General features: G+C 41.7%; 1 protein-coding gene across 1 annotated transcript in view; it reads left to right on the forward strand.

Annotated features, from left to right (window-relative positions):
- The window catches only part of LOC115458835 (E3 ubiquitin-protein ligase UBR3-like), a gene marked incomplete at its 3' end in the record, with an annotated part of 174,823 nt that extends 149,039 nt beyond the window's left edge, over nucleotides 1-25,784 (forward strand). Inside the window, exons 8-11 of the mRNA XM_030188658.1 lie at nucleotides 1,626-1,854; nucleotides 10,168-10,347; nucleotides 12,829-12,962; nucleotides 25,698-25,784. Coding sequence (XP_030044518.1) covers nucleotides 1,626-1,854; nucleotides 10,168-10,347; nucleotides 12,829-12,962; nucleotides 25,698-25,784 — 630 coding nt within the window. The remainder of the gene's footprint in view (nucleotides 1-1,625; nucleotides 1,855-10,167; nucleotides 10,348-12,828; nucleotides 12,963-25,697) is intronic.
- Nucleotides 25,785-25,995: the final 211 nt, after the last annotated feature.

Consider the following 25,995-nt stretch of genomic DNA (forward strand, 5'->3'; position numbering starts at 1 on the left):
TCTTTGTTGCTTTGAGTGAGCCTGGGTGCTAGGGATACCCCAATCGTGAGAACAAGCAGCCTGCTTGTCCTCGGAGAAAGCGAAGATACATACCTGTAGCAGGTATTCTCCGAGGACAGCAGGCTGATTGTTCTCACAATCCTGCCCGCTTCCCCTTTGGAGATGTCCTTTATCTTTGTTATTGCTTTCTAATGTAACTAAAGCAGGACTCTCGCGCGACAGGCGGGAAGATGGCCACGCGTGCCCTTGCGCTCGAAGGCTCTAGCAAAGTTTGTTGCTAGGAAGATTTCCGTCCTGGGGCTGCCATGGACGTCACCCTAATCGTTAGAACAATCAGCCTGCTGTCCTCGGCGAATACCTGCTACAGGTATGTATCTTCGCTTTACCACATTCTCTGGCAACAAATTCCAGAGTTTAATTACACGTTGAGTAGAGAAATATTTTCTCTGATTTGTTTTAAATTTACTACTTAGTAGCTTCATTGCGTGCCCCCTAGTCCTTGTATTTATGAGAAGAGTAAACAAGTGATTTCATCTCAACCATTTCCACTCCACTCAATATTTTATAGACTGCTATCATATCTCCCATCAGCCGTCTCTTCACCAAGTTGAAGAGCCCTTGCCCCTTTAGCCTTTCTTCATAGGGAAGTTGTCCAGGGGTGTGCTGGTAAATTGTTAACAGGGGGCTCTCTCTTGCCAGCAAAGTAAAAGAGAATTAGGAGGGGCCCAAGCCCACATTTTGGGATCAATTTGTTAAAGTAGCCATGGAGAACCGGCTCCCAAAACTCTTAAAAACTTAAGAAACGGCTCTCGAGAGCCTGTGAGAGCCTGCTCCAGCACACCACTGAAGTTGTCCCTTCCTCTTTATTATTTTTGTCGCCCTTCTCTGTACCTTTTCCAATTCTGCTATATATATATATATTTTTTTTTTTTTTAAAGATGATGCGACCAAAATTGCATCAATATTCAAGGTGTGGTTGCACCATGAAGTGATACAAAGGCACTATAATAATCTGGTTTGCTCCTTATTCCTTTATTAGTAATTCCTAGCATTCTATTGGCTTGCTTAGCCACTGCTGCATAGTGAGCAGAGGGTTTCAATTTATCATCAAGGATGATACCTAGATCCTTTTCCTGGATGGTGACTCCTAATGTGAAGCCTTGCATCTTGTAGCTATAGTTTTGGTTCCTCATTCGTACGTGCATCACTTTGCACTTGTTGACGTAAACTGTCATCTGCTATTTGGATGCCCAGTCTCCCAGTCTCTTAAGGTCCTCTTGAGATTTAACAAGTTTGAATAACTTTGTGTCATCAACAAATTTAATTATCTCACTAATTATTCCCATCTCTAGATCATTTATACATGATAAAAGCAGCAGTCCATACAGACCCATGGGGAACCCCACCATCTTCCCTTCTCCATTGAAAATACTGACCATTATTAATCCTGCCTCTTTTCCCATGACTTTCTAATTTCCTCAGGAGTTGTTCATGGCTTTCGCCTTGAGATTTTGGACTAAACAAGTAGAAGTGGTTATCCCATCTTCCCAAACAGGAAAAACCCTGCTTTAAGTAGTAGTAGCTGGTAATGATTGGCTTAATTGCAAATTTTTTTTAATTTTCAGATTGCTTTTACAAAAACCTTTGTTCAGCACTATGCATTCATCATGAAGACCCTGAAGAAAAGTCATGAGTCAGATACCATGTCCAACAGAATTGTGCATATCAGTGTTCAGCTGTTTAGCAATGAGGAGCTAGCACGCCAGGTGACAGAAGAGTGCCAGCTCCTGGATGTTATGGTCACTGTGCTGCTGTACATGATGGAAAGTTGCCTTATTAAGAGTGAGCTGCAAGGTAAGTGACTTCATCTTTCATCATTGATGTTCAGTGCTTCTTAATACAGTGTTGCCTTTTGAATACAGTTACCTTTCTGTACCTCTGGCTCTTCAGCTGCACTTTTCTTGGTCTTCTAGTTTAAAAATTTTTTTTAATAGCTCCAAGACTGTGATGGAATATACATTTTCTGTTATGTTTCAAATGTTTTATGTTCTAGTAACTTTATCATTTAGCTCTAGATTGTGAGGGACAGGTTGAGACATGTTCTTGTTCTTCCTGTTGACCCGAAGACCTTGTAATTATTCAAAAGTAATGATTTTCAAAGTACTAATTTAATCTGTCATTGAGTTGTAGAGTATTTGGGGTACTGATTAGGATGAATTACTTGTTTCTACCTCTCCCCTATTTGCACACACTCTTCCTTCAAAGGGCAGATTTTCTTCTTCCTCTTTCCAGTTTACTAGTCTCTCCCTGGTGCTCTTATCATGGGCCCTGTTCCATGTATGGTGCTGTGAGGGCTGTTGTCAGGACTCAGTAAGATGAGAAATGTCACGGTGCCAGGACAGAGGGAGGACCAGCAGCAGCAGAAATAAGCTGCATATTGCATAGGGGTTTTTTTTTCAGCAGATGGCCTGACCTCATCGAATGATAAGGTTGTTCTTGTGCAGAGGATTTACTAGTCACATCATTGAAAGGATGACTGTCCTTTTCCCCCAGCATGCTATTTGAGTGAGTCTCTCTCCTGACAGAGGTTTCTGAAGTGAACTGACTGCAATCTAGCATGATTCTGGGTGTCACGGTCACATCACTTAACCTGGTTCCATGTGGCTTTTGAGGAAGTTCGAGCTGTACTATGCCCATGGTTCCTTGCTCTTTTAGGTGTCCTTAGCTGACTCAAAAAGAACAATGTGGATTCAATCTATACAGAGCTAGGTTAACAGAAATGGGGAATAGAGAATTCTTCATGCAAGGATTTAAGGAGGCCTCTAGAGGACACAGTGAGCACTGGGATGGAGACTGGAGGGTAGGGAGGAAAAACTGGCAAAGCTGGACTGATAACTGTTAACTATATTACTTCAAATAGTTGTACAAAACTTCCATTCAGAAGATGGTGTTTGGGCTGCAAGATGTTCTTCCATTGAGTTATGAGAAAGAAGTTTGACATTATTGTTACAGGAGGCAGTATTGCTAATCTGAATTTTTGGGAATTACAATGAACATTTAAAATTGTGGGTAGTTTTTGCCTCCTCTTGATGATTTGGTGCTATCTGTTAACCTCTGTGCTAGTTTTTCCTCCATTGGTTATTGAATAAAGTGCTGTAAAAGTTCGTCATCATCAAGTATAACAATGTGTAGTTTTCATTCTTACAATGATTACCCTTGTTTTAATTGAAACGGGTCTATTTAAAAAAAAAAAATAGAATTAAAAATTCTGTTCTTGAGTCACAATAATGCAGACATTATGGGGGTAATATTACTACTACTTATCATTTCTAAAGTGCTACTAGACGTACGCAGCGCTGTACACTTGAACATGATGAGATAGTCCCTGCTCGACAGAGCTTACAATCTAATTAGGACAAACAAGAGATAAGGGAATATTAAAGTGAGGATGATAAAATAAGGGTTCTGAACAAGTGAATAAGGGTTAGGAGTTAAAAGCTGCATCAAAAAGGTAGGCTTTTAGTTTAGATTTAAAGATTGCCAGAGATGGAGCTTGACGTACCGGCTCATGAAGTGTATTCCAGGCATATGGTGCAGCAAGATAAAAGAAACGGAGTCTGGAGTTAGCAGTGGAGGAGAAGGGTGCAGATAAGAGAGATTTACCCAATGAACGGAGTTCCCGGGGAGGAATGTAGGGAGAGATGAGAGTGGAGAGATACTGAGGAGCTGCAGAGTGAATGCACTTATAAGTTTAATAAGAGGAGTTTGAACTGTATGCAGAAACGGATAGGAAGCCAGTGAAGTGACTTGAGGAGAGGGCTAATATGAGCATAATGACCCTGGCGAAATATTAGTCGTGCAGCAGAATTTTGAACAGATTGAAGAGGACAGAGATGGCTAAGTGGGAGACCTGTGAGAAGCAAGTTGCAATAGTCTAAGCGAGAGGTGATAAGAGTGTGGATGAGGGTTCTGGTAGTGTGCTCAGAAAAGAAAGAATTTTGGTGATATTATAGAGATAGAAACGACAGGTTTTAGCAGTCTGCTGAATATGTGCAGAGAAGGAGAGGGAGGAGTCGAAGATGACCCCAAGGTTGCGAACTGATGAGACAGGAAGGATGAGAGTGTTATCCACAGGAATGGGGGAAAAGGAGAGGTTGGTTTAGGGGGAAAGATAAGAAGCTCAGTCTTGGTCATGTTTAGTTTCAGATGGCGCTGAGACATCCAGGCAGCAGTGTCAGACAGGCAGGCCGATACTTTGACCTGGATTTTGGCTGAGATTTCTGGTGTGGAGAGGTAGATCTGGGAGTCATCAGGGTAAAGATGATACTGAAAACCATGGGATGAGATCAGAGTACCAAGGGAAGAAGTATAGATGGAGAAAAGAAGAGGTCCCAGGACGGATCCCTGAGGTACACCAATTGACAGTGGGATAGAAGTAGAGGAGGATCCACTAGAGTATACACTAAAGGTACGCTGGGAGAGATAAGAAGAAAACCAGGAAGAACAGAGCCCTGAAATCCAAGTGAGGACAGCGTATCAAGGAGTAGGCTGTGATCAACAGTGTCAAAAGCAGCAGATAGATCGAGAAGGATGAGGATAGAATAGAGACCTTTGGATCTGGCCAGGAACAGATCATTGGAGACTTTAGCAAGTGCTGTTTCAGTTGAATGAAGGGGGCGAAAGCCAGATTGAAGTGGATCAAGAGTAGCTTGAGATGAAAGAAAGTCAAGGCAACGGAGGTGAACAGCACGTTCAAGTATCTTGGATAGGAAAGGGAGGAGGGAGATGGGGCGATAGTTGGATGGACAGGTAGGTTCCAATGAAGGTTTTTTAAGGAGTGGTGTGACTACGGCATGTTTGAAGGCATCAGGAGCAGTCGCAGTGGACAGTGAAAGATTGAGGATATGACAGATAAAAGGGATGACAGTAGGAGAGATAGGGTTAAGTAGATGGGTGGGAATAGGATCAGAGGAACAGGTAGTTTTGAGGAGGAAAGAAGATGTGTAGTTTCCTCTTCAGTGATTTCAGAAAAGGAAGAAAAGGAGGCAGGGGTTGGAGGGTTGAGAGAATGGGCTAAGGGAAGGAGAGTTGGAGGTGACCTGGTTGAGAATTCAAGTTTAATCTTGTGAACCTTATGAAAGAACTCAGCCAGAGTCTGGGGAGAAAGTGAAGGGGGAGTTGGAGGTGAAGGCACTTTGAGGAGAGAGTTCATTGTGGCAAAGAGATGTCGAGGGTTTGAGCCAAGAGAATTTGTCAACTGGATGTAATAGTCCTGTTTGGCAAGGAAAAGAGCAGACTGGAAGGAGGTCAGCAAGAATTTGAAATGTATGAAGTCAGCGTGGGCACGGGATTTCAGCCAAAGGCATTCCGCAGAGCAGGCACAGGAACATAGGTAGTGGATTCTAGAGGTCAGCCGAGGCTGGGGTTTGGTACGTTTTACAGAACGGGGAATGGGAGGAGCAAGAGTATCCAGAGCAGAGGACAGAATAGTATTATAGGAAGAGACAGCCTCATTGACAGACTTGGATAACATAGTGGTAGAGAGGAGATTTGAAACATTGGAGGACAGAGTAGAAGGGTCAATAGGCTGAAGATTCCTAAATGTATTGGTTAAGATTGGAGTGGGACTGGGGAGGAGGGTGTTTAAGTGTGAAAGTTGTCAAATGATGGTCAGAGAGGGGAAGAGTTGAGGCACAGAAAACTGGAGAGTGAGCAGTTTGAGAAGAAGATAAGATCAAGACAGTGGCCATTCTGGTGAGTGGGGGCAGTGGAGCACAGTTTGAAGATTGAAAGAGGATGTTAAAGCAAGAAACTGAGAAGCATGAGTCAGAGGGATCATCAGCATGAATGTTAAAATCCCCAAGAATGAGGGAAGGAGATGAAGGTTCAAGAAAGAAGGAAAGCCAAGCATCAAGTCAGTGAGAAAAGGAGAAAGGGTACTTATCAGGGGTCAATAATACTGCTACTCGGAGAGGCAGAGGAGCAAATGACGGATGGAGTGGACTTCGAAGGAAGAAAAATAGTGTACTGAGGTAGAAGAAGAGGTTGAAATCTACAGAGTGTGAAATAGTAGTCCGCACCTCCTCCACGGCCAACCGGGGCGAGGATTATGGGAGAAAAGATATTCAGCCATCAGCAATTAGTCGCTTCCATCTACAGGCTGACCTAACCCTATTCAATGCAACAGGGCATGTTGTGGCTCCTGGTATTGAATATCTGGGATGTGCAACTGACATGGAAGTTCTGGGGTACTGGCCATTATTCAGACCAGTGTCTGGTTACTCTTGCATGAAGTTAAGGCACCCTTTTGCTGTCTTAACTTTGTGGTCACTCCGCCGGTTAGCGGTCTGAATATCACCGCTAACTGGTTAAATTGCAGCTGTGCAATAACTCTGCCCCTAACCCATTTAGTTTGGATATTTGGTTGCACAACCTGGTTAACTGCCACTGAATATCCGGGATTGGCTAACTCAGCAGGATTTAACCGAGCAGAAATATGAAAAGACATGTCGAGTTCAAAATGGCCCAGATTGGATTGGGGGTTACAGGAAAAAAGCCTTCTCTCCAAAATTGGCCATTGCGTTTTTGTGGAAAGAAATTCAGCTTCTGCAGTATAGAACATACATATAGTGAAACAGTTTAGGAAATTTCTTCTTTCAAGCTGCCTCGCCACTGTTCGACTTTTCTTCCCCACCCCCCAGAATTACTTCATAACTACCCTTTCTCTCCGAGGACAAAGCAGGCCTACCTATTCTCACTGATGGGTAATCTGATCCCACGTTGCCCCGATCCGGAGCTTGTAACAGCAATTAAAAGCTTTGTGGACTTGGGCCACGCTCCACTGCGCATGAATGATGCCTTCCCTCCCGCCGTGAGAGTGTGGTTACCGCAGTTGTTTTCTACTGTAGTGAAGGGTGGTCAACATTTTGTCCTGCTCTTCAGAACTCGGCCTGAAGAGCTTCTTGAGTGCTTTCCGGCGATTTTTAGTGCTCCTGTTTTTTGTGCACTTTGTTTTGCGTGCCTGTGTTCGGGTTCTCTTCACCTTTCTTTCTGTATTGTTTTTAGTCTCTCTACCCCCCCCCCCCCCCCCCCCCCCCCCCCCCCGGCTTCATAAGTTTCCTTTATTTTTTTCTGCATCACTGGGCCATTTTTGGGGCTTGACTTCGGGCCGTGTACTCCATGGGTTTTTCTTTGGTGTCTTGCCCTTTTTTTGGCACCATTGCGTCATTTGATTTGGCTGCAGAGGTTTTATGCTTCCATCTTGCTAAAGATGTAAAAAGAATTGAAGCGGTGCAAAGAAAAGCTACAAGAATGGTATGGGATTTGCGTTACAAGACGTATGAGAAGAGACTTGCTGACCTGAACATGTATACCCTGGAGAAACAGGGGTGATATGATACAGGCGTTCAAATATTTGAAAGGTATTAATCCGCAAACTAACCTTTTCCGGAGATGGGAAGGCAGTAGAACTAGAGGACATGAAATGAGATTGAAGGGGGGCAGACTCAAGAAAAATGTCAGGAAGTATTTTTTCACGGAGAGAGTGGTGGATACTTGGAATGCCCTCCCATGGGAGGTGTGGTGGAGATGAAAACGGTAACGGAATTCAAACATGCGTGGGATAAACATAAGGAATCCTGTTCAGAAGGAATGGATCCTCAGAAGCTTAGCGGAGATTGGGGACAGAGCCGGTGGTGGGAGGTGGGGCTAGTGCTGGGCAGAACTTCTACGTCTGTGCCCTGAAAATGGCAGATACAATCAAGATAAGGTATACACAAAATGTAGCACATATGAGTTATCTTGTTGGGCAGACTGGATGGACCGTGCAAGTCTTTTTCTGCCGTCATCTACTATGTTACTATGTAAAGTTCTTGGTGTCTTCAATGCCTAGGGCCTGACTATAGCCCTTCTAACTGTGTCCTCTGTCTTTGAATGAAGAAAAGGACCCAGGTGGCCGGAGAGGCTCATTCCCCTCCCCCACTTCATTTACCTTGGCAGTAATGACATTGTTGTCCCCATCCTTGAAAAACAACAAGGCAAGCGATCTGCAAAATCCAATATGGAAAAAGAAGCCAGCAGATCAATATAACATCAGAAAGATTTTATTGAAGATACCGCATGTAAACAAATTGCCCGACACAGGCCGTGTTTCGCCCACCAAGGGCTGCGTCAGGGGCTACAATAAACAAAACAGATTGAATTATAATAATAAAACATCATATTTAAAATATAAAAACAACATACTTAACATATAAAAACAACATACCACCATAGTTTCTCAGATATTCATGAACAAATAGATAATGTATAAGCTATAAAATGATAATAAAATGTTATACATACATTATATAAAAATCTAAACATGAAGAAATAAGTATGTGGTATACATAGAAAGGACCACTTAATACAAATAAATAAATAAATCATCTCATCACAAAAAAAACGCATTATATTATTTAAAAATATATACATTCCCACATATAATAATATCTATATAAGAACATATTTATATGTTTATTGTAGCCCCTGACTGCAGCCCTTGGTGGGCGAAACACGGCTGTGTCGGGCAATTTGTTTACATGCGGTATCTTCAATAAATCTTTCTGATGTTATATTGATCTGCTGGCTTCCCTGTCCCCCATCCTTGTGCATTTTCACAGGTTTCCCAGTGTCCCTATCCCTGTACACTCCTCTAGTTTGCCGAGCAGTAGTCAAAGACCTGTTTCATGTTCCTGGGGGTCCCATAGGGATTCCTATTATCCCCCTTCTTTTTAAAATCTACTTGCAACTCTTAGAACATTGGTTAGGCAATTTGAAATTTTTAAATATATTTCTTCACTCAAACTGTAATTAAACTCTGGATTTCGTTGCCAGAAAATGTGGTAGAAAATGTTGTAAAAAGCAGTTAGCATAGCAGGGTTTAAATAAAGTTTGAACGAGTTCTTAAAAGTCCATAAACTATTATTAAAGTGAAATTTGGAAAATCCACTGCTTATTCCTGGGATAAGCTGCATAGGATCTGTTTTACTGTTTGGGATATTGCCAGATAACTTGTGACCTGTATTGGCCACTATTTGAAACGGGATACTGGGCTTGATGGACCTTTTGGTCTGTCCCAGTATGGCAGTGCTTATGTACATTGCTACCCAGTTGTTGGTGTTATCTGCTCTGGATTATTGTAATGTTTTGTATGTGGGCCTACCAGCTAGGTGAGGAACAAGCTGCAGATTGTGCAAAATATGCCAACTAGACTGATAAAGGATTTGAGAAAAAAGGAGAGCCTTTGGCCTTCCTTAAGGAAATTACACTGGTTTTCTTTTAGGGAACATTGGTTATGTATGCTCTTAGTAGTGATTTTTAAGGCATTTAAGGATTTGGAAGCCTTTGTATTAAGAGATCAGGTAAAGCATTAAGTACAGTACTTATATCACTACCTGTGGGGGAGTTGTGGAAAACGAGGTGGAGAACTAGCCCATTTAGGACAGCAGGTGTGAAACTGGAATAGTTGTCCGAAGACCTGAGCAAGATGTCATCCTCCCTGTTCATCCCTTTATGGAATGCCAGATTTTTTTTTCCTGGTGGTGGGGGAGGGGAGTTAAGGAGGTAGTATGCTGATTTTTGTGTTTTTTCTGTTCCTTTTTTTTTTTTTTTTTTTTTTTCAAGATTTGGATTTTACACCTTATGGTGGTGGAGGATTGTATATGGACATTTGCTTTTGATTTGTTGTGCTTGTTCTAATCTTTCTATAGAGGAACAAAAAAAAAAAAATCAGTTAGTTAATCATTTTGACTGGTGTTTAGTCAGAAAGATGATATTAAAACCTTAAATAAAATCATTCTTGCAGCTGCCCCCACCATCCTATGCTTGTGCATTCACAAACTTAAAAGCTACACATACATACAGGTACACATAAACATACACATCCCCACACCCACCAACCCATAGACAACACAGATATTCATATACTCACACACATGGGTTTATACTCTGCATGCTCTCCCCACTTGTTCATATTGATTTAACTTAATTGAAGCTTTTATTCCCATTGTTTTGTGTGATTATCCAGTAGCAGCACTGTATAAATGTATTTCAAACTGATGCTGTAACAGTAGTATGTTCTAGTGCTAGTTCAAAGTATGTACCTAATTGCTTCAATTTCTGTCCTAGATGAAGAGAACAGTTTACATGTTGTAGTAAACTGTGGTGAAGCACTGTTAAAGAACAACACCTATTGGCCACTTGTTAGTGATTTCATTAACATTCTCTCACATCAGAGTGTAGCTAAGAAGTTCTTGGAGGATCATGGCCTTCTTGTGACCTGGATGAATTTTGTATCCTTTTTTCAGGGTATGCCTCTTTTTGTTTAACATATTCTGAATCTCTCTGCTTGGGCTTTCTGTGCATCCTAACTGTAGGCAAATATTTCAAAAACTACTTTTGTGATGGAGAATTGAAGCAAGGGCCAGTAATGGTGATTGCAAAACTGAGTTAAATGTAGAAGGTTGGATTCCTGGGTCTCTGGGAGGCTGAATGCACTCTATATAATACAGTACTCACTCAAGTTTTGCAATGAACAGTTTTTGGATGATTACTCATCGAGTTGGGAGGGGTGGGGGTTGTTTAGTTTCATTATTGGCTAGTAGGGATTGTGGCTTCAGCATAGACTTCATTGGTCAGCTCATAGGAGCTGCTGTTTTTCTCTTCTGGTTTTGAAGTATCTGTTCATTATTCTCTGCTTCCCTTTAGAAATAGCATATTAACATAATTTTATATGTATATTTTCGTTGGGTGTTGGCTTGAAAATTTTATAGAAAAGGAAAAGCCAGGAAGACTACTTCATTTAGATGTCTGGGTTTAGGTGAAGCATATTAATTGATTTTAGTTACCATTAGGGAAATTTATTTATTTATTTTGGTAGCTAACGGATCATGGGCTCTGCAAATCAGTCCCCAAGGTTCACAACCCAGTCAGGTTCTCAGGATTTCCTCAATGAATAAGCACAAGAGGTGGTGGAAATGAAAACGGTAACAGAATTCAAACACGCGTGGGATAAACATAAAGGAATCCTATTCAGAAGGAATGGATCCTAAGGAGCTTAGCCGAGATTGGGTGGCAGAGCCGGTGGCGAGAGGCGGGGATAGTGCTGGCAGACTTATACGGTCTGTGCCAGAGCTGGTGGTGGGAGGCGGGGCTGGTGGTTGGGAGGCGGGGATAGTGCTGGGCAGACTTATACGGTTTGTGCCCTGAAGAGGACAGGTACAAATCAAAGTAGGGTATACACAAAAAGTAGCACATATGAGTTTGTCTTGTTGGGCAGACTGGATGGACCATGCAGGTCTTTTTCTGCCGTCATTTACCATGTTACTATGTTACAAGAGGGACAATCCTGTAAATAGATCTCATTCATATTCATTGTGGAAATCTTTTACAGCTCAGTGAGGGGGGGGGAGAGGATTTTTCTTTTTTTTTATTATGACAACTATGGTTTATTAAATACTACTTCAGTGATGCTTCTTTTCACATGTTGACTCAGGCATTACTTATTTCTAGACTCAATTATTACAATACTATTTATGCAGAAATAACAACCTGCAATTTAAAAAGTTTACAAATGTTACAGAATACAGCTATTAGACTTCTCTGCTGTGTCTGTCAATTTTACTCTGTAAAACCTTTATGCATTATCACTGTTTTCCTATCCAGTTCAGAATTCAGGTAAAGATACTGGTCCTTGCTTATAAGGCCCTCTATATGGAGGTTCCTCTGTATCAATCTTCTTTAATTGTCTTGTATTTAAACAAACCAGACTACTTTGTTCCCAATATGAACATCATCTTATCCTCCCACTGCCATCTTTAGCTAGATACATTAGCATGATCTAGTGCTTTTTTTTTTGTAGCTCCATTGTTTGATTGTTTTTATTCAACTTTTTAATAAAGAAATCATACAATACACTTAACTGCAGCCACAAGGCTACCAACTCTCCAAAATTCCTCAAACTCATCTGTAATACTTAATCAACATTGTATTTTTCCCCCTACCCAACCCTTCCACCCCACCCTCCTACCCCTCCTCCTCCCACTATCCTCCCGTTCATGACTGCCCCCCCCCCCCCCCCCCCGGTGTATCACTATCAGTATTCCATATTCTTTCTAAGTTTGTCCATTGTTATAGAATACTCTCCCTGATCCCCTCGAAGTCAAGCTCAAACATAAGGTTTAGGGCATCCTTGAAGGCCTGTTTCTATACTCAGGCTTTTGGCCTGACAACACCTTAGGCCTTGGGAAGGAAGAACCACCACACATACACTTAGATGCATGATTGTATCTGTTTTACTTAGGAGTGCATATTTGTTGACTGATATGTGTGTGTGTATTTTATTGAACGTATAATATATTTATCTGTCCCTATTATTATTTTGGTATGAATGTCTAGATACTTTTTTACTATCTGACATTGGAGTTCCTTTTTCCTTTTCCTTAATTTAATAACTGTTCTGACAAGTTCATTGAGAGCAGTATATCAAAACCAGAATAAACCATAAACCATCCTGTTTGAGAACTGGATTTGGAGACCCCTGAAACACTGAATGTTACAAGTGATCATAAATATTGATTTTGTAACAGAATATATGAATTCTATGTGATTTGACTTTTTGATTCCAGGCAATTTGCAGATACTTGAGCCTTCTTCGTATTACAAAGTTATTTCCATGATATTTTGGGATCCATCCACCAATGATGGCCTTTTCTGAATTTTCTCAACACATAATAATTTGTTAGGTGCAAAACAATAAGTTTATTTTGTTTGGCTGCAACACTTTTTCAGGTATGAATTTGAATAAGCGAGAACTCAATGAGCATGTGGAGTTTGAATCTCAGACCTACTATGCAGCATTTGCAGCTGAACTGGAAGCCTGTGCTCAGCCTATGTGGGGACTGTTATCACACTGCAAAGTTCGGGTAAGGCTCGCATTTTATTGCTATGCACGTGAATGCATGCTGTTTAGTTCTGCATGTGCTCTTATGTATATAAAAGGAATGAGTGGGTTTTGATAAGATGGTCTCCTTAAATTTATTCTTTCATTATATTACAATCAAATTGAAATTTGCCTAGGAAGGAAGATATGCCAACAAAAAAAATTCATTTTCCTATTTTACATACTAAAAGCAGCAATAGTGGCAAAAAAGAGGGATTGTTTTTGTTTTTAATTCAATTAGCAGTTACATGTACCTTAAGACTTTTTTTTTTTCTTTTTATAATTTTATTCCTCATAAAAGTAGCAGGTATTTTTCTGTCAATAAGCAGGATATAAGGAAATATTCAAATGTCCACTTTGAATTAAGGAAGTAATGTTTATTCTGTCGTTTATCAATAAAAATTATTGGAAAAAAAAAAAAAAATAAGCAGGATATAATTAGACACAAGTGGGTGATATAATCACATGCTACTTGGATGGAACAGCCTTCCCAGAGTTCAGAACTGTGTAAATCTCTCTCCGCGGTTCTTCAGTTTTTTTTTCCCCTGATCTGATCTGCTGGATGGATGTGAAAAGTTTACTCCGTAACTGAAGGTGATCGTTGTTTCTTTAAAATAAATAAATATTTATTTTCATTATTATTATTATTTTTTTTTTTTTTACCCTGTGGAAAGTGTTTCTGACATTGGGTTCTGGCCATGCTCTCAGTGCGGTAGAAAAATTTACAACGTCAAAATCCATTTTAATTCCTGATCTGTCTGGATGTGACCATAACCAGGCTGAGTGTCAGTTCTGCCAAAAGATCTCCATTGGCCTGAAAGTATTGCTAGATCAACTCTGTAATCATGAGGCAGAAAAGAAACTTAAAAACACGAAGGTAGATAAAGACAATATGGGGGCTCATTTTCAAAGCACTTAGCCTTCCAAGTTCCATAGAAACCTATGGACTTTGGAAGGCTAAGTGCTTTGAAAATATGCCTGCATATGGTCTATTTAGTCTGCCCATCCATGCCATCTAATATCTCTTCCTTCCCTTCAAAATCCTATGTATTTTTGTACCAAGCTTGCTTGAATTCAGGTACAGTCTTTGTCTCCATTATGTCCATCAGGAGGCCATTCTATGAATTCACCACTTTTTCTATGAAGTATTTCCTCATGTTTGTCCTTCATCCCTGTCCCCCCTCATTTCTCAGCTTCCTTTCATTTGAAGGAGACTCACCACCTTATGATCATCATATTGATCACACACAAGCCCGCTCATCTTTTGTACACAAAAGTACTTTACCCCCTAAACTGGTGATATTGCCAAAAGGCTGTCAGTAAGGTTTGCCTCTTACAGATGATACCAAAATCTGCAATAGGGTATACACCCTGGATGGCATAGATAGCTTGAAGATGGTCTAGAATTTGACAGCTAAGATTTAATACTAAAAAAAAAATGCTGCAAAACCTTGAGGGAGTGGTATATAGGGGATGAAGTACTTCTGTGCACAAAAGAAGAGTGGGACTTGGGAGTGATCATAATAATCTTAAGCAGTGGCGTAGCTAGGGTAGTTGACACACGGGGCCGGTCATTTTTTAAACACCCCCCCCCCCAAAAAAAAAAAACAAATCCAGTACTAGGCATACCGAGAATACAAAACACTCAGGACCTATAGAGCAATTCTACCATACCATAAGCAGTAATTTCTACGAGTTACACAAGAAAAAGGAAAGCATCTTAACACACTACAGTGAGCACTAGAACATCAATTCACCTATTGTAAAACGAACCAAAAGAATAGTACAGATCGTCGATCCTGCACAGTCAATGCCAATTGAAAGCCATGTCTTTTTCACAAACACAAATACACCCTAATCCACTATAGAATAAGTAATCATAAACTTTCTATTTAGACAAAAATTAAACTGAACCCCCGATGCCAGACTCTGCATACAGTGCAACACCACAGAAACAGAAAATGTCCCCTAGTACTGTGCAAAATATAAAGACAGCAGATGTCAATTTGAAAAAACTAACAAATACCAATCACCACTTTACAAATTAACAAATAGAAATAAACAAATACAGAAAATAAAATAATACCATTTTATTGGACTAATACATTTAGCTTCCAGAGGCCAAAATCTCCTTCTTCAGGTCAGTACAGTATAGTGCTGTTACAGTATCCTATCCTGACCTGAGGAAGGGGGTTTTGTTCTCTGAAAGTTAAGTAAAATGTATTAAAATTAGTCCAATAAAAAGATTACCTTATTTACATGTTCTATTTATAAACATTTATTAACACAGCTACAATACTATATCCTAAAGCAAAATAATAAAATATATATTTACAGTTTGTTGTCTTTGGTTTCTGCTTTCCTCATCTTCTTTTCACTGTCTTCCTTCCATCCAGCATCTGTCTTCGCTCTCTCTGCCATCCAGTGTCTGCCCTCTCTAATGTCCCTTCCATCCACTGGCTGCCCTCTCTCTCCCTTCCATCCACATCTGCCCTCTATTTCTGCCCCTTCCATCCACCATCTGGCCCAGTGTGCCATTTCTCTCTCCCTCCCTTCCATCCACATCTGCCCTCTATCTTCCCCTTCCATCCACCATTTGCCCCAGTGCCCTCTTTCTCTCTCCCCTTCCACCCACCATCTGCACTTTCTCTCTGCCCCTTCAATCCGTCTGCCCTCCCTCTCCCATCCATCTAGGGTCTGCCCTCCCTCATGCCTCCCCCCTTCCATCCAGGGTCTGTCCCCTCTCTCTCTGCCTCCTCTTTTCAGCCCCCAGTTCCAGCCCCCTTGTTCCACCTGCCCCTAGTTCCAGCCCCAGCCCACATCTCCCTCCTGCCTCCCTTTTCAGCCCCACTATCCCACCAGTCCATAGCCCTTTTCTCCCATCAGTCCCGAGCTTCAGCCCCCAACCACTTCTCCCTGTCCCCTTTTCAGCCCTTAGTTTCAACCCCCGCCCTTTTCTGTCACCAGTTCCGAGCTTCAGCCCCAGCCAGTTCTCCCTCTCCCCTTTAAAGCCCATAGTCCCCACAGTTTCAGCCCCTGCCCCTTTTCAGCCCCCAGTTCCGGCCCCCTTCATCCACCACATGCCTTGCATGGCCCTATTTTCCCTCCTGCCCCCTTGTCAGACCCCAGTTCCAGCTTCAGACCCCTTCTCCCATCTGAGCACTCCCTTCCCCAATCCCCTTCTCCCCTCTGAGCACCCGCATCTGGGCTCCCCTATCCTCCCCAATCCCCTTCTTCCCTCTGAGCACCCGCATCTGGGCTCCCCCACCCTCCCCAATCCCCTTCTCCCCTTTGAGCACCCCTCTCAGCTCCCCCATCTGAATCCCCCCTCCCACCCGACCCGACCGACACACCTACCCGCTCCGTTCTCCCGCTCCCACCCCGTCCTACCTTTAAAAATTTTTTTGCAGCGCCGGAGTGGCAGGCAGCGCCTCGCGTCTGCCCTGCTGGTAAAAATCTCCTCGACGTCGCGTCCGGCCTTCCCACATTGAGTCCCGCCCGCCCTCGCGGTAATAGGAAGTTACCTCAGAGGAGGGCGGGACTCAATGTGGGAAGGCCAGATGCGACGTCAAGGAGATTTTTACCAGCAGGGCAGACGTGAGGCGCTGCCTGCCACTCCGGCGCAGCGAAAATTTTTTTAAAGGTAGGACAGGGTGGAAGCAGCGGGAGCGGAGCACCCCGCCACCTGCTGACACCTGGGGCGGACCGCCCTTGCTACGCCACTGATCTTAAGATGGCCAAACAAGTATAAAAGATGACGGTGAAAGCCAGAAGGATGCTTGGGAGCATAGGGAGAGGAATGATCAGCAGGAAAATAAGATGTGATATTGCCTCTGTATACGGCTCTGGTGAGACCCCATTTAGAGTACTGTGTATAGTTCTGGAGACCAGAAAAGATATAAACAGGATGGAGTTAGTACATAAAATTGTTTGAGAACAGACTTGCAGAGCTCAGTATTTATACTTTGGAAGGAAGATGGGAGATGATAGGAGGTGAGTCTCTTTCAACTGAAAGGAAGCTCAGGAATGAGGGGCATGGGATGAAGGTGTAAGGGGATAAAATATGGAAATGCTGTTTTACAGAAAAGGGTGGTGGATGTCTGGAATGACCTCATGGTGGGGAAGGTGGAGACCAAGACTATGTCTGAATTCAAGAATATGGGGGCAAACTTATAGAATATATCCACTATTTCACCAGTACATTGACCATTATCAAAACAGTTTTCTCTTTTGGTCATTCCTTGCCCCCTGAAAGTTTGCCAAATGCCTAAGTAGTTATAACAGCTCATCTGTGCAAGCAGAGACATATGGCCTTTTCTTATCATGATGTCTGGCTTCTTACAGCTTTGCCAAGAGATCTGGTCGTTTCCCTCAGAAACCATACAATACGCTGCCTTCGAAGGCTAGGTTTTCTGATCAACTTCAGGAAATAATCACTTCAACACAACAACTAAGATTTCTTTTAATAGGAGCTATTCCAGATACAGAGCAAGCAAAGGCTTTTTTTTGCATGCGAGACAGATATCTGAAACTTTTATGCATTATATCTAGAAAAGTTCAATACTTCAACAGTTAATCCAGAACCTATTTGCAGAAGTCATGGACTGCAGCAGCCTTATAGACTACCATGCCTTTTGCCCACCTCAAAATAAGAAGGTTGTAGTGGGATTTCAAATTCCAACAGAATTGGCACACCCTAACTTTTTCAATAGAAGTGTGTCATCACCTTTTCTTCGGACTGTCCCAGTGGTGGATATCAGAACTCATTTTGAACAAAGTTGTCATTCATACTACATTATTCTCTGCTTACAACAGGTGCCTTAAACATTGATTAGAGAACACACCTCAGCTCTTGTCATCTGGTCAAAAGCTGAATGACTGTCACATCAGTCATCTGAAGCTCAGAGCAATAGCTTATTCCCTGTGTTAGTTTGTCCACCTTCTTAATATAGACCAGCAGTCAAGTTGTCATATTCTATGCCAACTACTGGGAAGCAGCATGAATGTGTAACTCTGTTTCTTATTGTATACAGATTCATGCAGCCTACAATATAGGCCAGTGATGGCGAACCTTTCAGAGACCGAGTGCCCAAACACCAACCCAAAATCGAATTATTTATCGCAAAGTGCCGGTACTCATTATGGGCGAGGTCACCACATATGACTCCACCCTTATGATAGCCACACCCCTTATACCAGCCATGGCGCATATAAACAGACATCATTGAAAATATTATACTAGTATAGGAGAAAAAGATAACATGATTTTCTTCCATTATAAATCATTTCTGTAAGCTGTTACAGCTCCAGTATACCCAGTGTAAAATAAGACAGCAGTTGTAAATTCTCAAATTGGACATATTCCAAACACTAAAATAAAAATAAAGTGATTTTTCCTACCTTTGTTGTCTGGTGATTTTGTTTTTCTATCCATATTGGTTCTAGTCGCTGATTCTGCTGCTCTCTATCTGTACTCTTAACTCCATTTCCAGGGCTTCCTTTCCATTTATTTCTTTACTTTCCTCCTTTCTTCTTCATTTCTTGCCCTCCATCAATGTCCAGCAACCATCCTCTCCCCCCCAGCCACAAATGTCCAGCAACCCTCCTCTCCCCTCCAGCCACAAATGTCCAGCCACCCTCCTCTCACCCCTGCCTTCCCTCCCAGCACCATGCAGCACCCAACATCAGGCCTCCCTCCCACCCCACCCAACACCAGGCTTCCCTCCCACCCAGCACCCACCATCAGGCCTCCCTCCCACCCAGCACCCACCATCAGGCTTCCCTCCCTCCCAGCACCCACCATCAGGTCTCCCTCCCTCCCAGCACGCAGCAGCAGCAGGCCTCCCTCCCACCCAGCAGCACACAGACAGCACCAGGCTGGCCTGCCGCCCGTCTGTCCTCCCTCCCTCCCAGCACCAGGAAACCCCCTCCTCCTAAAATTTAAAAAGCGTACCATCCTTGGAGTCGGGGTTAAGGCGGCGTGCGTCGGCAGCGGCAGGGAAGCGCGTGTTCTTTGCTCGACGCACCTTCGGCCTTTCCTGTCTCTCAAGCTCTGGTCCCGCCTATGATGAACATGTATACCCTAGTGAAAAGGAGAGACGGGTGATATGATAAAAGATGTTCAAATATTGACAGGTATTAATCTGCAAATCTTTTCTGAGACAGGAAGACGCTAGAACTAAAAGTCATGGAAACGCTAACGGGATAGAGGTGGGAGGGGGTAGATGGGGAACGGGTTGATATTTTGAATTATATTGTTGTATGTTAATCGATGTTTTCAATAAAAGCTTTCAAAATTAAAAAAAAAAAAGGCAGACTCAGGAATAATGTCAGGAAGTATTTTTCACGGAGAGGGTGGTAAATACCTGGAATGCCCTCCCACGGAAGGTGGTGGAGATGAAAACAGTAATGGAATTCAAAAATGCATGGGATAAACATAAAGGAATTCTGTTTAGAAGGAATGGATCCAAAGAAGCTTAGTTAAGATCAGGAAGCAACACTGGTAATTGGGAAGCAAAGCCAGCACTGGGCAAACTTCTATGGCCTGTACTTTGATCGTGGCTGGACAGAATTACCTTCAGAAGCTGGAGAACAAGGCCAGTGCTGGGCAGATTTCTACAGTCTATGCCCTGATTGTGGCTGAATAGATTTGGATGGGCCAGAGTGGAACTTTTCTGGGGCTTCGATGGTAATGCCAGAAATTTTAGAACAAGAACTGTACTGGACAGACTTTTATAGTCTATGCCCTGAAAGTGGCAAAGATAAATCAAGACCAGGTGTACATATGAAGTATCACATACCATATGTAACGAATTTATCTTGTTGAGCAGATGGATAGACAGTACAGGTCTTTATCTGCTGTCATCTGCTATGGTATAGAGCAGTGATGGTGAACCTTTCAAGAGACCAAGTGCCCAAACAGCAACCCAAAATCTAATTATTTATAGCAAAGTGCCAGTACTCATTATGGGCGGGGTCACCACATATGACTCCCCCCTATGATAGCCACACCCCTTACACCAGCCATGGCGCATATAAACAGACATCATTGAAATATTATACTAGTATAGGAGAAAAAAATAACATGATTTTTTTTCATTATAAATCATTTCTGCAAGCTGTTACAGCTCCAGTATACCCAGTGCAAACTAAGACAGCAGATGTAAATTCTCAAATTGGACATATTCCAAACAGTAAAAATAAAATGATTTTTCCTACCTTTGTTGTCTGGTGATATTGGTCCCAGTCTCTGATTCTGCTGCTCTCTATCTTATTTTTATTTTTGTTACATTTGTACCCCGCGATTTCCCACTCATGGCAGGCTCAATGCGGCTTACATGGGGCAATGGAGGGTTAAGTGACTTGCCCAGAGTCACAAGGAGCTGCCTGTGCCTGAAGTGGGAATTGAACTCTGTTCCTCAGTTCCCCAGGACCAAAGTCCACCACCCTAACCACTAGGCTCACTCCTCCACTGTTCTCTTTTTTTTTTTTTTTTTAGAAATCTTTTTATTAACTTTTTACTTTACATACATCCCATATAGCTAAACACATTTATCACACAACTTTCTCATATATGAGTCCCCAACCTCCACTGTTCTCTTAACACCATTTCCAGGGCTTCCTTTCCATTTATTTCTTTACTTTCCTCCTTTCTTCTTCATTTCTTGCCCTCCATCCATAAGTAAAAGCTGGGTCCTCCTCTGTGGAATTGACTGGAGGAGGTATAATGTGGATCCATCTTTTGCTGTTTTCTCCATCCATGTGCAGCAACCCTCCTCTCCCCTCCCAAACAGCATCCCAAAATCTAATGATTTAACGCAAAGTGCCAACAGGGCAATTTAACCTGAATAACAGAACTTTAAAAGCATTTGACATGCTTTTGAATAATTAATGTGATTTTTGCTGTTGCATGCATGCTGATAACTTGTCTAATCTTGGCTCATACTTTGTAAATTTGAGAGCAACACATGCAGCACTCAGGTCATCTGTTAGTCTGTTTCTGATGTCAGATTTTATATAATTCAAAGTTGAAAACAGCTGCTCACAAGAATATGATGACCCAAACAGAGTAAGTAAAGCAATCCCAAATGCTTTCATTGACTTAAAATTATTTGGCAGAGAATTTCACACTTTAAGGATTTAATTTTCAGAACTAACTGTGCTGTCATTTGTCATCCCTTCAATCTTCTCAAGTGTTACACGCAGGTCACAGAATTTATTTTTCCAGATACAGGTTTCTTGAAATTCCAGTAGCTCCATTTCCAGATTTCCTAAATCTAACCACTGTAAGCAGGAAAGATCAAGTTCTTCAAATTTGGCTCTCTCTGGAGAAGTTAGAAAACACAGGGTTGTCTCCATTTTACGGAACTGTAAAAATCTGTTACTAAAGTTCACCTTTGCAGCTTGTACAGCGCTAGAAAATTCCTTGTAGATTTCCTGATGGCTTGTAGGACTGTCTGCAAATCTTTTACAATTTTTTTAGATTTGGAAAATATTTTAGCTGCCCACTTTCAAGGTCTCTTTCAAAAACCTGAAGTTTTCTCTCAAATGTTTTGATATCACAGAACATCCTTTCTGCTGTTTTCCCTGCAGCTACACCTTGTAGTTACATAGTAACATAGTAACATAGTAGATGACGGCAGATAAAGACCTGCATGGTCCATCCAGTCTGCCCATGACAAACTCATATGTGTATACCTTTCCTTGAATTTGTACCTGTCCTTTTCAGGGCACAGACCATACAAGTCTGCCCAGCAGTATTTCCCGCCTCCCAACCACCAGTCCCGCCTCCCATCACCGGCTCTGGTACAGACCGTATAAGTCTGCCCTCCCCTATCCTCGCCTCCCAACCACCACCCCCTCTTCCCCCAACTGCTCCGCCACCCAATTTCAGCTAAGCTTCTGAGGATCCATTCCCTCTGCACAGGATTCCTCTATGCATATCCCACGCATGTTTGAACTCCGTTACCGTTTTCATCTCCACCACCTCCCGCGGGAGGGCATTCCAAGCGTCCACCACCCTCTCCGTGAAAAATACTTCCTGACATCTTTCCTGAGTCTGCCCCCCTTCAATCTCATTTCATGTCCTCTTGTTCTACTGCCTTCCCATCTCCGGAAAAGATTTGTTTGCGGATTAATACCTTTCAAGTATTTGAACATCTGTATCATATCACCCCTGTTCCTCCTTTCCTCCAGGGTATACATGTTCAGGTCAGCAAGTCTCTGCTCATACATCTTGGAACGCAAATCCTATACCATTCTCGTAGCTTTGTTTGGAATCAAACAAATGAGAGATTTAAGCCGATGTAACTCAGATGTTTTCATTGACAACTGAATCCTCAACTAACAAAAAGAATGGGGTTTAAAAAAAGGATTGCATACCTTCCTAAAAGAAAGGTCCATAAAATGGACTAGGGGAAAATCCACTGCTTATTTCTAAGATAAGCAGTATAAAACGTATTGTACTGTTCTGGGATCTTGCCAGGTACTTGTAACCTGGATTGGCTACTGTTGGAAACAGGATGCTGGGCTTGATGGACCTTCGGCATGTACCATTATGGCAATACCTATGTACTTATATCTGTGAATGCAGAAATAATATCCCCTCATGTTTCAGTTTTTCTCCCTATTTGTGGTAATGTGGAATTCCTGCCTGGGTTTGAGAATGGGACCATCCGTCAATGGATTACATGTTTGGAACATGTCCTTCACCCTAATGGATTTTTACTACCTTTACAATTGTTGGGGGATGGCTTGTTAACTAAGTTAACAAGTGGAGGAGTGGCATAATGGTTAGAGCACCGGTCTTGCAATCCAGAGGTGGCTGGTTCAAATCCCACTGCTGCTCCTTGTGATCTTGGGCAAGTCACTTAACCCTCCATTGCCACAGGTACAAACTCAGATTGTGAGCCCTCCTGGGACAGAGAAATATCCAGTGTACCTGAATGTAACACACCTTGAGCTACTACTGAAAAGGTGTGAGCAAATCTAAATAAAAAAAAATAAGTTGGTGGATGTTTTTGCCTGTTATCAGTTGTGCCACTGTGTTTCTGCTCTGGATGGGAATGCGCTCTCTGGCAGTCGGTGTTCATTTGGCTTCTCTTTGACTTGCATGATAGAGATCAGCTGTCTGTTTCGTTGCTTTATTGCTTCATAAGGCCATTTGGACATTTTCTCCTAGAAATACCTCTGCTCGGCTAAATGGGAGGCAGATTTGCAGAGGTATTGGCTTCGGTTGACATCAGCAGACTGATTGCTAGGATTCCAACTCTGGTTGTAGCAGTGGACCTGCGTGAATGCTAATTTATGGTACTTTTTGGGCCTTTATCTCTCAAACACAACTCTTCAATATGGGCAGCATTGACAATCCTTTTTGTCATAAATGTAATCAGCAACCTAATTCCTTTTTTCACACCTTTTGGGTGTGCCCCAAGATTCAGTTTTTTTGGTCCAAGGTAGTCCAATATTTAGAATGCCTTTCGGGGTTCCCTGTACCATTATTGGCAATTGGTCTTTTGTTGGGTAAATATGAAGTGTTTTTGTTGCAGAGTGGGGTGGTCGTCTGCTCATCCGCAAGGCAGCCCTTTTGGGTTAAAAGATTATTTTAAAGATTTAGACCGTTCCTGACCCTCCTTTGTTTTGGAATTTGTGTAATTGTTTTCACCATATTATGTTGATGGAGAAGCAGAGGATGGGTGTGTCCTTAAAACATAAAAAATAGTTCTTATCTGTGTGGGGTCCTTACATACATTCCCTTTCTCCCAGAGCCTGTAGTCTGATTTTGAATACTTTAGAGGCATATTTTCAAAGCACTTAGCCTTCCAAAGTTCCATAGAAACCTATGGAACTTTGGAAGGCTAAGTGCTTTGAAAATGTGCCTCTTTGTGATTTTTGCATGAAAAAATAATTTTTATTTTGAAGGGGGGGCAGTGGTGGATGGTTGGTGTGTTGACTTCGTTTTGGGACAGATGTTCTTTGTCTTTCAGGGGGGCTATTGGACACAAAGCTACTCTGTGTTTTTGCTTAATTGATGTATCATTGTTCCCAGTGCTGCTTGACTTGTTTTGTTGTTTCTTGTTCGTTTGACTATACTAATAGATTTAAACATAAATCTTTTAATTGACAAGATAAAACAAAACTGTCAGTAGGTGGTGGACTCTGATACCCACCATCTACAGCAAGCACAAATTTCAATTTTCAGTTTTAATTTCTTCCTATCCACCCTTCCACTCCCTTGCATTCCTTTGTCAGGCATTATGGGTAGACATCTCTCTCCCTTTCCCCAGAAACACAGCAATCACAATCCTAACATCTGCTGCTGTTATATATTGAAAATAATGTTCTGGATTCTAGCTGACAAGACTCGAATATAAAGGGTTCCACTAGTCCCAAAATCTCTCAAATTCCTTGCAACCCAGGTTTCTCTTAGTTCTTAGCTTCGTCTCAACTTGTGAAATAAGTTCCTCTGTTGAGTAAGGGAGCCCTATATATGATGGCCAATTTGACTAAAATAACTTTTAAAATTAATAAAGCCTTCTGTATTATGGACATAGATAACAAGGATGGGAATATTCATAGTAGACAGAGTTGTAGAGTTGGATGGATTTCACAATCAAATAGAATGTTAATATATGCAAACTGAAACATCTGAAGGCAAGCCCCCAAATTGTGAAAGACCCATTACTATCATGAGTAGTGAACCTCTCTAAACAATGCACATTCTGCAATTTGTTTTTATGCCTAGAATTTCCCTTTAGCGTAGCTGCTGTAGCACTGTCCCCAGAGCCTTTTGTCACATGAGAGGTAAAGTTTCAATGACCATTGAATTAGAAATTTTTCTTAATAATGTTTACAAAATACAAGCAAATTCCATTATCTTCTGGCATATGTTGATAGGTTTTCTGAACTACAGCCATTTTGAATTGGTTCCATTTAATTCAGAGCCCTTAAAATACGATAGAATTCTAGCATGATTAGGACAGATATAGAGGGATAGTAGTAGGAACAGGTTGGGGGTTGTGACATGTTCTTGAGTAGAGACAAAGCAGCGAGGTTATAGGGAGGGATAAAAAAGGCAGGTAAAATATGAGCTTGTGATACTGAAGGCTATGGGGTAAATGGTTTGGAATTAGTGGGTCAGATCTAGAAAGTTATGGGTTGATGCAGCATTATGAGGTGGCCAGATGATATCCAACAAGCTATGGAGAAAACAAGTGGGTTAATAAAGAAAAACACAACCCAGGACATGGCAGTCCTGAGGTATCTTATTTTGGTATTAGTAAATACAGTTCCCCAGAAGCCAACCAAGTAGGTGCTAAGATTGGCAATTGCTTGGTATTGTTCATCAAGACAGCCTTTTTGATTGTTAATAAAAGCTTATTAAGACAGGCGGTGAGGAGGATGCTGGGTGTTAGATTAGTTATGGTATTCTGTATACTCTATTATCCAGTGGTAGTTTATTCACTTCCTCATTAATTTCCTTAGAAAAGGAAAGAGCTCTTACAAGCAGTCAAGCTTTTGGTCCTTGGATATCTTTTTATAGTGTAGACAGGAATAACTGGACAGATGGATGGGCTAATTTTATCTTTTGCCTTTCATTTACTACCATGGAAATGTTATGCTGTCAACTTAAATCAAACTTTTTTTTTTCTAAAAGTTACTCGTGTGATTTTTTTTCCTAAGGCCATTGTTTTTATGACTATCAAATATTGTTTTTAAGGAAACACAAGACTATACAAAGAATGTTGTTAGATATTGCCTTGAAGCCCTTCAAGACTGGTTTGATGCAATCAACTTTGTAGATGAGGTATGTATATGTACACTTTAAATAACCTTGAGTTATAAAATCATATGTATTTAGTGCATTTGTCTTCAGCAGGATTGTTAGGTCTGGTAGAAGTTTCTTTTGCCCTCAGAACTTTTTAATGTTTTCAAAATGGCTTTCTTATGTGTTTGAATTTTCAAAACAGTTTTCACTATTTGACATCTTTTAAAGATTTTTAAATGTAACCTTTATT

Source organism: Microcaecilia unicolor, unplaced genomic scaffold (genome assembly GCF_901765095.1).
Source record: "Microcaecilia unicolor unplaced genomic scaffold, aMicUni1.1, whole genome shotgun sequence".
NCBI classification, from domain to species: domain Eukaryota; kingdom Metazoa; phylum Chordata; class Amphibia; order Gymnophiona; family Siphonopidae; genus Microcaecilia; species Microcaecilia unicolor.